The following is a 15,780-nucleotide window of genomic DNA, read 5'->3' as shown; positions in this document are numbered from 1 at the left end:
TTTTAAATTTTGAGTATTGTCTTAAAATTTCCTCTCTCCTTGTTTTAAACTTTTTCAACAGAAAAGAGAAAGCTAAAGAAATGTCTGAAACAAAGAAAGATATTTATAAAGAGAGAATAACTTTCTTTAATAGATATATTATGTATATATCATTTGCTAACAGATATAGAGGTCTTTCTTTATGTAAAAAGTATAAAAGCAAAGCTCACCTATAAAAATCATCAAAGTTTAGCTCAGCCTTTCCCTTCTTGCCAAAAAAATGCACAAGCAGTGTAGTATCAGAGAGGAAACTTGTGATGTCATCTGCACGCTTAAAAACCATTACAATAAGAAAATTAGTTAAGGCTCTAATTGCTTTACAAAAGCTTTATTTAAAAAAAAAAGCCTTTTAGTCAGTGCTTAGCACAAAAAAAGAGAAATGCATTATTCAGCAGATGCTTAAGATATGAATTCATGCATCCTACATTTACAGTGTTAGAAAGGTAATTATAGTATACACTTTTCATATAAAACATTTACTTGTTAATTGCAATTAATACAACAACACTTAAAAACCCCAATGAGGTGTTAATGGAAAATATTATGAGGAAAAAGGCATGAAAAATAAAACCTGGAACTTAGGGGAAAAATGGACTAGAATGTAAGGTAGGACCATGGATTTTATTTACATATATTTATATTTTTACATGAAGAAATAGATATAAAATGAGTTTTCCCAAGCTGCAATTCCATAGATTCAATTTTGCAATTACTTAAAAAACAAAACATTGCTATAAGTGTGTGTTTTCAAACCATCTCTAATTGTATACAGTATACTGGAGCCACTGGGAGCAGGAGCAGGTCTGTAACATGTGATCGCAGTAGTAGACAGCAATCTTATAATATGCAAATGATATATGTGGTCACGAGTAGCTCATGATACAGAAGAGTTATCTTTGTGAGTCATAGGAATGAGGGAATAGTGAAGATAACTAGTACTGCCACTCATATTACTAAATGACAGGTCATTGATATAGAACGAAATAATTCTCATTTGACTACAATGATTATGTATCATTCAACATTTTTTATATAATTAGTCGTTGCATTTACATGTGTATGTGTATGTTTATTTTTCTCTTTCATAAAGACCCTCTTGTTATAATGAAAAAGAGCTTTAAGAACTAGAAATAACGATTCAGTAGGATGAGGCCCTGATCCTTCAATGTATTCCACATGTGTAATGTCTCCTTTGAAATCACTAGGACTCTGCATGAGGTCTGCCTGCAGAACACAACTTTCAGGATCAGGGTCTAAGAGAACTTTTTGAAATCCTGGTCACTCTCTGATTAATGAAGAAGTTAATTGATATATAAGAAATTTGGAAAGAACCCTCAAATGAAGCAATCAGGACACACACTTTGAGTGTGTTTTGCTTTAGTTCTATCCCAAGTTATTGGACTTGATAACAGGACTTCATGAAAATCTTCAAATAAATAAATTCCCTTTTTCCTGAAACAAGTGTCCCCAAAAGATACCTTTTCTCAGAAATAACACCTCCCCAACAAAGGATGTTCAGAGTAGTAATTTGTGAAAATTTTGCTATTGACTTCTTTGGCAGCAGCACTGGACCAAATGTCTGAATAAGATTTTGAAAGTGTAAAACAATAAATAGCACTATGCTTAGAAACAGCAAAAGTGAATATGTGTAAAAAGAATCTTACCTTGAAATGCACATAAATGCCTTGATAAATTGAAACAAAGACAAATACCACATACCCCTTTAATTTTTAGAAAATGCATATAAATAATAGCTATAGAGGCAGATTCTGACCAATCTGTTGAAATAAACCAAGGTATGGAGATTAGGAAAATGGTCAGATTTTCTGTATAAATCAGAAAAATGAAATGAAGCAAGTGAATATGCTATTTCACAATGGCTATTTATTTAGGGCTGGTTTACACTTACCTCACGATTCGGCAGCAGTCGACGGGAATTACGCAAACTACGCAAAGTAGTTTGCGTAACTCACGTCGACTGCTCTGCTTCCCTTCTGCGTGCTGTTCACATTGCGCTGCGCTGACGGGAACAGTGTTCCCGTTGACACAGCACTACGCTTCTTGAGGGGGTGGATTTACTCAGTCGACTTCCTAATTGATTGAGCGGGTCTAAACTGACCGCTCAATCGATCCAGAAAGATTGATCTTGCAGTGGCAAATTTGCCGCCGTCAGTATAAACACAGCCTTAGAAAAAGTTTAAATACTCACTGGACTACATTTTTAAAAAAGTTATCACGGCAACAAGTATTACATTGAAACATAAGGGGTGCTCCCTAACCTATCTGAGGGAATGAGAAGAGAGGATGTTGGATATGATGATCATCAATGGAGCTATTATTTAAGAAGTCCTAAGTATGCAGAAACAAAGACTTGAGAGATATCAGCAAGGAAAGAGACACAGCTGTTTTTCTTACATAAAACACGTACACTGATTTGGAAACAACCAGAGAAAGTAAAGATCTAGGGATTAAAATATTGTTAATTATGAATATAGGGCCTAGTCTGAATGGATTTATCAGTGAAAGAAAAAAATATTTAGCAAAGGATGGCAAAGATGTGAAATTCAGAAGTATTTCAGATTTGGTTTATTAAAACATTTGCAACAGTGAAAAGATTAAGAGTTGAAACTCAGCTGGCATAAACTGGCATAGCTCTACTGAAGCTAAAAGCCGGCCCTAAAACGAAACATTTTAAGGATAACCTGAGTCAGTGTTATCGAATGTAGAAAGGTGCAGTGGCTTTCCTCCAAGCCTGGGTCCGAGGAAGGGCCGCAACGACCAGAGCAGACAGTGAAAGGGCTGGCTGGGGAGCTGGCTAGCAATAGGTCCCGCTGGCCAGCCAATCCGGCAACAGAGGGGCAGAGCCTCAGCTGGGGCTGAGAGTACAAAAAGCAGGCCCCGCAGCTCAGTGGGGAACCCAGACGGGCCACTGCCCCAAGCGGTTGCCTCCCGGAGCATAGACCTCGGGAAAGGCCCAAGCGACCAAGCCCTAAGGGATGGATAGGGCCTCCGGGCCCCCTAGACTGGCCTAGGCCACTGGGCCCCAAGGACTGGACAAGACCCCCAGCGACTGGGCCGAGCCCCCTGAGCCTGAGGGCTGGGGGATACCCTCAGAGGCCAGTCCTGACCTGGAGGAGCTGCCTGACACTGACATCCCAGAGCCCTGTGACCTGGAAGAATTGCCCTCCGTCGAGGAACCCTGCGACCTAGAGGAGCTGCCCTCCGCTGAGGAGCTCCCCGCCTTGCCGCTGGTGGATAAAGAGGGACTGGCGAGCCTACCGCAGGCCGTGTACCCCAATGACACCAAGGATCCGGCTGACACAGGTACCTGGGGATACGGGGAGGAAGTGGCCCAGGGACAGCCATATCTGTGGCTAAGACAGGGGCAAGACCCCGTCGGCATGTTGTGGCGGGAGCCCTGCCGACTCAGAGGCAACGCCTTTGCCACTGCTAGGGCCTTGGGCTGGGATGCAGTGGAGTCGGGTGGGCCTGCGTCCTCCTCCCCTCCCCCCCCTTGTCCTCGCCACCCAGGGAGTGATTACCGTACCCTGCTATACTGACCAGAGGACACTGAATGCTTGCCCGCCCTGCCTAAGGACCGGGCAGTAGACTGCTTGCTTGCCTGCCCTGCCAAGGGCCAGGGCAATACACTGCTTTCTTGCCCGCCCTGCCAAGGGCCAGGGCAATAGATTGCCTGCTTGCCCACCTACCTGAGGGCCAGGGCGATAGACTACTTGGCAGTCCGCCCTGCCTGAGGGTCCAGACTACAACTCCTACAGATGCTAACATTCCTCTTTTTGGAAGGTGCAGTGGCCTTCCTCCGAGCCTGGGCCTGAGGAAGGGCTGCAACAACCAGACCGGGCAGGAGCCCATCTTACATGTGGTGGAGAATTCAGGCAACTCCCCCTTCCTCCCACCGACGCCGAGGGGGGGCTGCCGGTGTTTATGCTCCCTAGGAGTTTGGGCGTCGACCAAACCAACAATGGACACCGACAAGCTTATTAAGTGGTGGACCAAAGCACAGCAGCAGCAGCAAATAGCTCAACTGCAGCAGCAACAGCAGCTCCTGCAGACACTTGGCACACAGCAGCAGCAACTGTTATGGGACCTGGGGGCCCAGCAACAGGAGCTTCAGTGGCAGCTCATGCAGCAGCTGGTTGGCCGTACAGGGCTGGCAAGCCCCGGACCGGAAGAGACTGCATGCCAAGACCCGCCCGTCACCTGGCTCCAGCCACACTTCACTAAGATGGGACCCACAGACGACTCTGAAGCGTTTTTGGTGACGTTTGAGCGGGTGGCCACAGCCGTGGATTGGGACCCGGCCCAGTGGGCAACTTCCTGGCCCCCTACTTGACGGGGGCTTCCCAGGTGGCCTATCGGGCCCTGGGCAATGAAGAGGCCCAGGACTATGTGATGGTGAAAGCCGCGATGATGGACGCTTTGGACATTAGCCCTGAGGCCTACCGACAGCAATTCTGGGAAAAGACATTCCCCCCCGGGCCGTGGCCCAGGAGCTCCGGGATGCCGGCTGGCGCTGGCTCCAACCAAAGCAGAACATGGCTCCCGCTGTGGCAGAACAAGTGGTCCTGGAACAATTTTTACACATCCTGCTGACCCTGGGGAGAACCTGGGTGATCAGACACCGCCTCACCACTCTGACGGGGGTGGTTCGCTTGATGGAGGACTTTCTGGCCACCGAGAGACCCATCAGGCCCATGACCCTGGGCCCCGGCTGGGCCGGACCGGCCGGGGCCGGGAAACCCCTGTCCGGGCCGAGCCCCCGACCTTCCAAGAGCCTGGAGCCCAGCCACAGCCAACTCCTGAACCGACCGCCCCAGGGACTCGGAGACCTGGGCCCCTGCTTTGCCTTCGGCCAACGGGGACACCTACACTGGCAGTGCCCAACCCTGAGCTGCACCTACGGAATGGTGTACGCCGGAGAAGGTCGGGCCCAGGGCCCCTCTGGCCTGAAGACCACTATCACGGTGGGCCTCATCGACTGCGGGTGTGGACAGACCCTGATCCTGCGGGGCCTGGTCTCCAAGGATGGAAACCGCTGGGCAAGATTGGGCTGCGTTGCATTCATGGGGGCCTGCAGTATTATCCGACCATGCCGGTCCTGCTAACCATCGGACCACAGACCCATGTCCTATCTGTAGGGCTGGTGCCTTGTCTACGCTACCCAGTGATCCTTGTTCGGGACTGGCCCGACTTTGCGGGGGTCCTTCAACGGGTGGGTACCACCGAGGACCCAAATGCCAGGGCCCCCAAAGAAGAACCCCCCGAGGCACCAGACCCACCGGAGGGCAGGGCCAGCCGGACCCCACCGCTAAGCCGGATCCAGAGACCGAGGAACCAGGAGGCAGGATGGCCCCCACTGACGGAGACCCGCCACCCTCGGGCGACCCCATGGCCGACTTCTGCCATGACCAGAGGGAGGACCCCACCTTCAGCCGGGCTTATGAACAGCTGGCTGCGGTAGACGGGACACCAATCAACCCCCAACGAGCCGCCCAGTGGCCTCAATTCGAGTTGCAGCGGAAGCGGCTGTACCGCCTGGAGAGAAACCCGCAAACTCAGCAACCCCACGCCCACTGGTGGTGCCTCGACCCCACCATAAGGCCGTCCTACGGTTGGCCCATGATGTCCTGGTGGCCGGCCACTTAGGCGGGGACAAGACCCTAGCCCGAGTCCTCTCCTGATTTTACTGGACGGGCATACACCGGGAGGTCCGGGACTACTGCGCCTCCTGCCCCGAATGCCAGCGAGTGGCGCCGGCAGGAGTCCCGCAGGTACCCCTTGTCTTCATCCCCGGGGTCGGGATGCCCTTCGAATGGGTGGCCATAGACCTGGTGGGGCCATTAGAAAAGAGCATAGCCGGGTTCTACTACCTCCTGGTCCTAGTCAACTACGCCACCCGCTTCCCAGAGGCCATCCCCCTGAGCAATGCCACCGTCCGGACGGTGGCCAGCGAACTCGTCAAGGTGTTCACCTGAGTCGGGCTCCCTGGGAGCTACTAACCAACCAGGAGACCAATTTCACCTCCCGATTGCTACGGGAGGTGTGCGCCATCCTCGGAATCTGGAAACTCCGGACCTCCGTCTATCATCCCCAAACCGACAGCCTGGTCAAGCGATTCAACCGCATGCTAAAACATATGCTGTGAAAGTTCCGCCACAGGACCTGCGGTGGTGGGACCAACTAATCCCACCCTTATTCCTCGCCATCCGAGAAGTCCCGCAGGCTTCCACGCAGTTTTCCCCATTCAAACTATTATGGCCGTCAATCCCGGGGGATCCTAGACTTAATGAGAGAACAGTGGGAGCAGGCCCCATCACCATCGCAAGGGATGCTCCAGTATGTGCTCACCCTGCAGGAGAACCTCCGTCAAGCTGGAGCGTTGGCCCAGGAAAACCTTCAAGCCGCCCAGCAGAGACTGGCCTAATCCTACAACCAGGGAGCCCAAACCCGATCTTTTGAGCCTGGGGATCAGGTCCTGGTGCTGCTGCCCTCTGTGGAGTCCAAGCTGCTCGCCTGATGGCAGGGACCCTATGAGATCCACTGGGCCGTGGGCCCCGTGAATTATGAGGTCCGCCAACCCAACCGGCGAAAAAGGAAGCAGGTATACCATGTGAACCTGTTAAAACCCTGGCGGGAACGAGAGGGAGTCTTGATCAACCTGCAGCCCCCAGGCCCAGAGCTGGGCCCACTGATACCCGAGCAGGAGGAACCGGGAGAACCCCAAATTAGGGACACCCTGAGTGGGCCCAGCTCCAACAGGCTAGGCACCTGGTTGAGACCTTCGCCACCACCTTCACCGCCACTCCCGGAAAGACCAACCAGGTGTACCATGTCATAGAGACTCAACCCAGTGAGATCGTGCGGACAGGGGCCCGCTCACCTCCCCACCACCTCCAAGCGGCGCTACAGGAGGAGGTACAGGCCATGTTGCGTGAGTGGCGGAGTCCGGTGGTACTAGTGCCCAAGCCCGACGGATCCCGGCGCTTTTGTATTGATTTTTGACGGGTCAATGAGATTTCTAAGTTCGACGCCTACCCTATGCCTCGCATAGATGAGCTATTAGACTGGCTCAGGGAGGCCCAGTACTTCTCCACTCTCGACCTGACAAAGGGGTATTGGCAGATTCCCCTGGCGGCCCGCTCTCATGAGAAAATGGCCTTCGCAACACCTAGCGGCCTGAATCATTTCATTCGCATGCCCTTCGGACTACACAGGGCCCCTGCAACCTTCCAGAGGCTGATGGATCAGCTTCTGGCCCCCCACAAACTACGTCGCCGACTATTTGGACGACGTCGTCGTCTATAGTCAAGACTGGGGCGACCACCTCAACCAAGTGGCCGCTGTGCTGAGGACCCTCTGCGATGCAGGCTTGACTGCCAACCCACGGAAGTGCCGCATCGGGTGGCAAGAGGTGACATACCTGAGCTATACACTGGGCCAAGGGACCCTGCGACCCCTAATTAGCAAGGTGCAAGCTCTGCGAGAATACACTGGACCGACCACCAAGAAACAGGTCAGACAGTTTCTAGGGTTGGCCGGGTACTACCGATGATTCGTGCCAAGCTTCGCCACACTCGCGGCACCCCTTACGGACACCTTGCGGAAGGACCAACCGCTCTGCGTCCAGTGGACCCCAGAGCGAGACCGAGCCTTCGTAGTGCTCAAAGAGGCCTTGTGTCACGAGCCCGTTCTCCACAGCCTGGACTTTAATCAACCCTTCATAGTACAAACTGATGCCTCGGACGTTGGGCTGGGGGCCGTACTGACACAGACATTCGGCGGGGAAGAACACCCCATCCTCTACCTAAGCTGCCGGCTATTTCCCCGTGAGGAGCGTTACGCAACAGTGGAAAAGGAGGTGCTAGCCGTGAAGTGGGCCCTGGAAGCGCTATGATACTACCTGCTGGGAAGCCCCTTCACCATGGTCATGGACCACGCCCCCCTTCGCTGGCTCCAACGTATGAAAGATACCAGCACCTGGGTGATGCGGTAGTACCTCACCCTGCAGCCGTTCGCCTTTACCGTTGAACACTGCGCAGGGTGGAACCATGCTAACGCAGATGCCTTATCCCAGATGGACCCACCGGAGCCGGCCAGCCCCGGAGACCAGGGGCTGGACTTGACAGGAGGGGGCGGGGTGTAGGAAGGTGCAGTGGCCTTCCTCCAAGCCTGGGCCCGAGGAAGGGCCGCAACGACCGGACCGGGCAGGAGCTTGCTTCATTATGAAGAGATGAACTGCAATAGCAAACAACATTAAGATCTATTTCCTCAGCTGCATGGTGTATTGATAAAATGATTTAATATCAACATTGTTCAAATCCTTCATGACATATTGTATTCATGTTTGAATGTTTTCAAAATTTACCTATTTTATTGGGAAAATTAATGTTTCATAGGACTAGTAGTACTTCTTAGTAACTAAAGAGAAGATAAGGAACAAAAAAAGACCAAGTAGCAACAACAAAAAACCCTTTCCTTTCATTGTCCAAGAACTAAAGGAATAGGAGAGAGACCTTTAGTGGTTTAGTAAAATCTGTTTAGGATTTTCAGGTTTATATTTCATAAACTCTAACTATCATCCTCTTTATTACTGTATTCTTCTCCAGGGAGAAATATGATGACATAATATAGACCTGTAGAAAGATATTTTATATGCTTAAATTAAGATAGCTGTACTCCTGAAATGAACTGATTAACTGGAGAACAACAATCACTGAGTTTTTGTTCTTTAATACTCTGTTGTCCTCCACTACAGGGCATAATGCACTGAAATAGAGAGATTTTTAAAATCTTTTAAACAATTAACCTTCTAAGTATATTCAAGCAATTTCCCTCAAGCACACAGAACAGATATCAGACCTTAAGTTACAGCTTTTCATCCTGTAAAAACTTTTAATAACCTTGTTATATTCAGGTTGCATTCATCCGTATCTAAAGAACTGTAAGAACCAGCATACTAGTTAAAAAAACCAAAAAAACCCAAACTAAAAACAAACTAGAAGTCTTTCCACCATTTCTACTTGGTCAGTCTCACTGAATGAAAAAAAACAAAACAAACCAAAACAAAAAACCCAATATGCTTTTACACAGAGACCCTAGTCACTAAAAACTATATCAATATCCCTTCTGTCTTAATAGCATTATATAACTTAAGTCTCATAAGGAGTGAGCCTAAAATAATGGCTTTATCCCTTTGATTCTATGGTTCAAAGTAAAATGAATTCTGTTTTATAACAGGAAACAAAGCAACAAAAGAACACAATTTATTTTCATGTAATAAGATATCAAACTCTATTTTGATCTAATTTATTTAAAATCTTTTCAATGAGAATGAAAGATTAGCTTATCTGTCTTTGTTAAGAGATATTTTACACTAGTTCTAAGATACTTAATGTAAGTAAGAATAAAGGCAGATAACATGGATTAATGCTTCAGTCATATAATTAGGAAATAGGAAATGCAGCTCTTCAATGAATTTTGCACCAAACTGCACAAAATCTTTTTAGTCCTCTGTGCCTCAATCTCTCCATCCTTAAAATGGGGATAAGTATATTTATTCATCTTTGTAAAGAGTTTTCAAATCCTTGAATGAAAGGCAGGATGGCCTGATCCAAAATCACAGACATCAAAGGAAGTCTGCCATAGTGAGTACAAATGATTTGCATTATATTCTGCATTGACAGAGACACCTCTCCAGAGTCCTATATTTTTCAAATGCTCTAGCAACTCCAATAATTTCCAATATCCATTCTGAATGAATCGACAAACTGAGCTCAGCAGCGTTCAACTCCACTGACCTATAAGGAGTGGGCTGTAGGACTACATAACTTCACTCATTCCTGTCAGAAAGATACCAGAGAGTCAGGATGGGCAACTTTTCCTCTTCCTGAAAAGACCTCTTATATGGAGTCTAACAAGAACAAATCTTATCTCCTCTCCTTTTCAGTCTACATGGTAACACTTGTAGGGGCTGTGAGACAGCATAGATCAGGGGTAGCTAAATTACCAACTCTCTGAGCTGCAGGCACCTCCCATGGGACAAAAGCCCCGAGACCACCCTCCCTTTAGGGCTGAAGCCCCAGCAGGCATGCCCCATGGGGCAGAAGCCCCTAGCCCCACCACAAGGCTGAAGGCCCAAACTCTCCACCCTAGTCTGGTGAGGGAATCTGCGAGCCGCATTTTAACTGTAAAAAAGCCACATGTGGCTCTCAAGCCACAGTTTGGCCACCCCTGGCATAGATTCCAATGTCACCTAACTTTGTCACTTTTTCAGCACAAAAGTCCATGGTATCATCCAGTTGTTAATAATGCCTGAGCTTAAACCAAGAAAGACAAATGTGATTCCAATGAGTAGTGGAAAACACTCTAAGGAGCTAACCAAGGACATTTGATTTGTATTCCTGAAGTCAATGAACAGTGATTTGCAGATTTGCATGTTAGCTGAGAGGGTTTATGCAAATGTTCATGGAAGAATTAAAAGATTGCTGAAAACAGATGCTAATACGTTTTAATTACTGTAGTCTACATTTGTCAGTGTAATGCACCTCTAATGATGTGCCTAATTGCCTCACTTGACGGGTTCACAATAAAAAGGCTTCTAAAGAATACTAGTCTTAAAATAGTGTACAGCTAAGTGTTAATTTTGCTCATGTAAGTACCACAGGTGTAAAGACTGTCTAGTCCCAGTTCTGCCAGCTTTGCAATATTTCAAGCTCACCCAGCTGCCTAGAGATACCCTCAGTGTGGGAGAATCCTCAGGTGGCATAAGACTGGTAAAGCAGCTCCTATGCTTCCCTCATTACTGTCTCTGTTGTAATTTGCATGGGTTGAGATAGAGAGCTGGGGAGCTGCTACAGGTGTCCAATCCTTGGGTCCATGACCAGCCTGGCCCAACATACAGCGACCAACTTCACACTGTAGCTGGGCTCAGAAATGCCAGTTTGGATGATCTGGTCTTTAGACTCTTTTTAAAATTATCAATATAAAGAAATATACACATTCTGTTTATTCAATTTTTTGAATGAATAGATAATAAAATAAGCTTTTTATTTTTATTATAATTTAGAAACCAGCATGCATTCATTTTTGATGGCATAGAGATATTGCTAGTCTTTCATAAGACCGTGCAATATCTAAAGATAAAAACTGAGATTAATATATGCAATTGTTTTAACTGCCTGAAACAATAATGTTTCAATCCAATACATTAAAAAGAATCTCTAGCAAAGGCATACATAATATTGCTGACCATGACCTGCTGTAAAAATAAACTTGGCTAACCTATGTTCTGAAGCAAGTTAAAGGCCTGAACCTGCAAAGTCTTGGGTAACTCATGAGAGATGTTGAGTGCCCTCTACTCTCATAAAGTCATCACCTCATGGATCAAGCCCTAAATGAAAAAGGGTTCCTAATTTTCAGAGTTATATAGAAATCAGTTGTTTTTAGATAAATATCCTAACACCAAGGATGTAGTGATAAGACTTGATCTTCCAACTCTTGCAAAAGAGAATGCTAGCTGACTAGAAATGACAACTTCAAGTAATGCCATTGCATACAACCACATTGATTTCATATGACAACTTTCCATAAACACTGGTTTTAAAGAACTATTTTCTAAAGAAAATAAGATCCACAACAACAGGGAAAACACTAAAGTACAAAAGATAATAAATAAAATGGCAGTTTGTTCATGTAACAGACAGAGGTTTTATTATACCTCTGCAAGGTCTGAAAAGAGAGCTTGGCTTGTGCTACGTCTCAATGTATCCCAATAGCTTCTGGTGACAGGGTCCTTTCCATCTGTCTTAAGTACCTGTAGAAGTTTCAAGAAGCACAACTGTTTGAAAACCAAAGAACAATCATAAAGAAAAACAGCTTATACATTTTAAAATCTTTTCTAACTAATCTTCAAAAAGCAGAAAACTGCATGAGGTTACCCTTAGTTTTTTTTCCTGCACAAAGAAAAGTATTATATCACACTCCTTGTAAACCCACGGCATTTTCAAAGGGGGTAATGGTACCGATATCTATTTCCTTATTAGTCATAATGTGGGGCTTTACAAGAGGGATCATGAGACACTGCCTTGATATAAACAGAAACATTCTGGGGTATATGTAAAGTGAAAATGTATTGGCATACTTGTATTATTAGAATTTCATCATTTTGTCAAAATATTAATACATAAATAGATTAGGGAGCCTGTTTTCTTATTTATCAAAGTATGACACACACATGGTACTATCTAAGTACTTATAAATAAATTAATTCCAACAAAATATCCATTCTAGTGGTGTTAAGGAATATCAGAATCAGGTCCACTGAAACCAAGTTCTATTTGTAGGATATACAGCAAAAAAACAGATTGTGGGGGTCCATTGATCAAATTTACCATCTACTCTATTTGAAAGAACTATAAGCCTTACCTTTTTGTCATAGAGGTGTTCTGCATCAATTTTGGAGGCCTGAGACACTTACACCTCTTACACTTTGCCCCCCTTCCCCACATTACAACCACCCTTGGAGGTCCAAGATGACAGCTTCCATCTTTCTGGCCAAGGAGAACTAGATGAGATGATCTTGGAGACAGTAAAGGGTTTTCTAACTTGGTCAGCATTATAACTGTTGAATGCTCTATTGTGGTTTCTCCCTTATCCTTCCCCACCATTACTCTAGGCCTGATTCCCTACCTTCAGTGCTCCCAACTCCTTTCAGTCTGGCAGAAGAGACAAAGACTGGGATTGAATTCAGTCTTCCAATTACAAATGGGAAAAATATCCTTACTTCTGTTTTTTCAAGTCAGAATAAATTGTTGCTATTAAAGGTCTTACACTGCCATAAACTACAGAATACTGTGCTCCTGTGGTACACTTTGCAGAATCCCATGGAATTCCTTGAAGCATTTTAGCATATATATAAAGTCAAATAGATGTTGTGAGGAGTGTTCTGCAAGGCTTATTTTTGAATTTCCACACATTCAATGTCATATGAACTGAGGAAATTAACAGATTACAAAATGTAGACAACTGAAATATTAGAAAGAGACCTTACATATATTTTAGGAAAAATCTCTTGAAATATTACTGCCAATACTCTGTTAGCACAATATTTTCTCAGCTAACACATGCAGCTTTCACAGTGCTCACCTTCCCAAGTAAATAATCTAGCCAGTAGTAAAATATGGTTACATGACTGAAGACATCATTTAAGTGTGTCTTATCAGTGTAATCCCTTTAATACTCATGGGGCTGTCATTTAATTATTATTTGCCTGAAGAGCAATAAAAAAATCAGACATATATTATGAAATATACTTTCTCTTAATAAAGAAAAGTAACAATGTTTTGATGCCAAGCCAACAAGTCATCTTACTGAAAAAGAATATAGAAAAAAATACATAGAGATCTGTTGGGTGAACTATTTCTGGTTATTGTAGTTCACAATATTTTTGCCTGAAGAGAAATACCTTTAATTACATGCTTAGAAATTAAGTATTTTACTTTTGCATGTAGAGGCTTGGAGGACAAAGACTTAAACTAGTGGAGATGCCAACCACTATATTGTTTAATTTCTCTGAAAATTACAAGGATTTTATAAACAAGTGTAAGACAAAAATGAACAAGATATTCATTTTGTGCTTTCTAAAAAATTCAAAGCAGAGAGTCTTTAGAAACTTAAGTATTGTCAAATATTTTTGAACTTCTATTTTAAGTAAGCTTCCTTAAATATGACACTTATATACTATATGAGAAAAATTATATGACAAGAGAGTTTTAGGCAATAGAACATTATCCCTTTTGTTCATTTGGACCATATATTAAAAGATAAAGATACTGTTACCACAGCATACAATGTCTGTAATTAGCAATGTCTTACAACAGGTCTGAAGATAGTCTAGCACACAATTTTGGAAGAAAGTATGAAGTCTGAAGTATGAAAATCTCATTTTGGGGAGCTTCCAGAAAGCCTCCAGAAATATCCATAAGAGTCATCCAATATTAAAAACAATATATTGGACCTCCACAAACCAAAATTAATTTTCTACAATTCTGAATAGGGTGCAAGTAACAACTGTATACTATTCTGATTGATATAAGGTTAGATGCATTATAATTTATTTTGTACTTAAAGTTCATTAAAAAGTCCGAACAAAAGATAAAAATTGAATACTGTTAGTATGCCTAACCTTTTCATTTCACATTTAACATCATGTTATAATGCACTTTATCTAAATAGAAATAAACTGATTTTGATCCAACTGTTGATATATCATGTTATGTATATTTTTAATCTATGAAACTTCATAATTTTAAAAAAAATTAACTAAAAAGTTAGACAACTATTTCTTAAACCATGAAATATTGACAATACATGCCAAATAAATCATAATTTTTAACATGAATCACTGCCTCAAGAAGTTATATATATTTTGACTGCCTCATCCTTTTTTATAAACACCTACTATTATGTAATTATTAATTGAATTACCTGTCTTACTGGTGATGTACTTTATTTATCTGACAAAAACTGATTAATTACTGATAAAGTTAGTATTTCTGAAGCATGCACATTTTATTTTTCTACATGTTACTTTATAACAATCATCAATAATAAGTTTGCATTCAGCCAGTCAATACCCACATTCAACTCATGCTGTACTAGTCTTAATACACATTCATGACATGCACAAGCATGGCTCCAGACAAATATCATGTGTAATATGAAAAGACAGAACTAATCAAATTACAGACTCATTTACAGATGTAATGCAAGATGTAGCCGTTAGAGCCTCATACTATGAGATTCTGAGTAGACTCAATTGCCCCAGATTTCAATGGGAGTTGAGGGTGCTCAGAATCTTGCAGATTTGCTCTTTCAATGATAGAAATATAAAATTTAATTATTCCCATTCCAGGTCCACATTCAATAGCATGCTAACAGATTTAATTCACCATTTAGTACCACCCATTTCTTTTATTTAAAACAGTTAAACTCCCCCCACTGTGCTGACTTCTTTTTTTAATTGTGAGTACAAAAATAGATATCTTTTTACCAGAGTCAGAAAATTATTATAAATTTAGAAATGCTTAAAGGTAAGTTTTATTAAACTATAAATGGAAGGAAATATAGAGATATGATGCACTGAGTCTTTCACGCTGCAACAGGGCATGATCCACAAGCCCTCTAAATAAATAGAAATGCTTCAGTGGACTTCCGATCAGGCCCCTAATGCACAGTTTTTCCCTTACTATCAGAATACTACATCATCTTATTGAACAGGTATGTATTTAACACATCTGTGCTGCCTTACCTGGGCACAATTGTATGAAAGACAAAGTGACAGAGTTAAAATTCAGGCATGATCAGAAACAGTACTATGTAAAATTGGCTCCACCTGTGTTCAGTTCAGGGACAAAAAAGTTCTTACCACTTTCTATTGTTGTTAATGCTGCACAGGTAACAAAAGTCATGAGAAACTGAACTGGATATATAACCTCAAATCCTAGCCCCTTTTCTAGGAATACAGCCGCAAACTCCAACCAGCCTAGTTACCATGGTAATCTGGCTCAAAAGAATGAAGTTCTCCACATACTACCATGAAGAGGTTGGGTTCTTCCCTGGCTTTTTTATGTGAGGTAGCCAGGGGAAGACCTTTTAAAGGAGTCTAAGTCTGCTCTGCTCTGAAAGGTTATTCAGCTAAGGTCAAAGGACAGAGTTAATCAA

At 43.9% G+C, this 15,780-nt stretch overlaps 1 protein-coding gene across 4 annotated transcripts in view; it reads right to left on the bottom strand.

The window, feature by feature from the left end:
* MICU3 (mitochondrial calcium uptake family member 3) overlaps positions 1 to 15,780 on the bottom strand; it is a 133,183-nt gene that overhangs the window by 26,501 nt on the left and 90,902 nt on the right. For 2 of the 4 annotated variants that reach the window (XM_067530652.1, XM_067530654.1), the window contains 2 exons: positions 11,777 to 11,872; positions 210 to 310 (listed from right to left, as the gene is read on the bottom strand). In XM_067530652.1, coding sequence (XP_067386753.1) covers positions 210 to 310; positions 11,777 to 11,872 — 197 coding nt within the window. The remainder of the gene's footprint in view (positions 1 to 209; positions 311 to 11,776; positions 11,873 to 15,780) is intronic. The other 2 variants (XM_067530655.1, XM_067530656.1) reach the window with 1 other exon arrangement.

This window comes from Emydura macquarii, unplaced genomic scaffold (assembly GCF_026122565.2).
Source record: "Emydura macquarii macquarii isolate MOO-44397 ecotype Brisbane River unplaced genomic scaffold, CSIRO-AGI_Emac_v2 contig_3108, whole genome shotgun sequence".
NCBI lineage: Eukaryota > Metazoa > Chordata > Testudines > Chelidae > Emydura > Emydura macquarii.
This window is presented reverse-complemented; position numbering and strand designations above follow the sequence as displayed.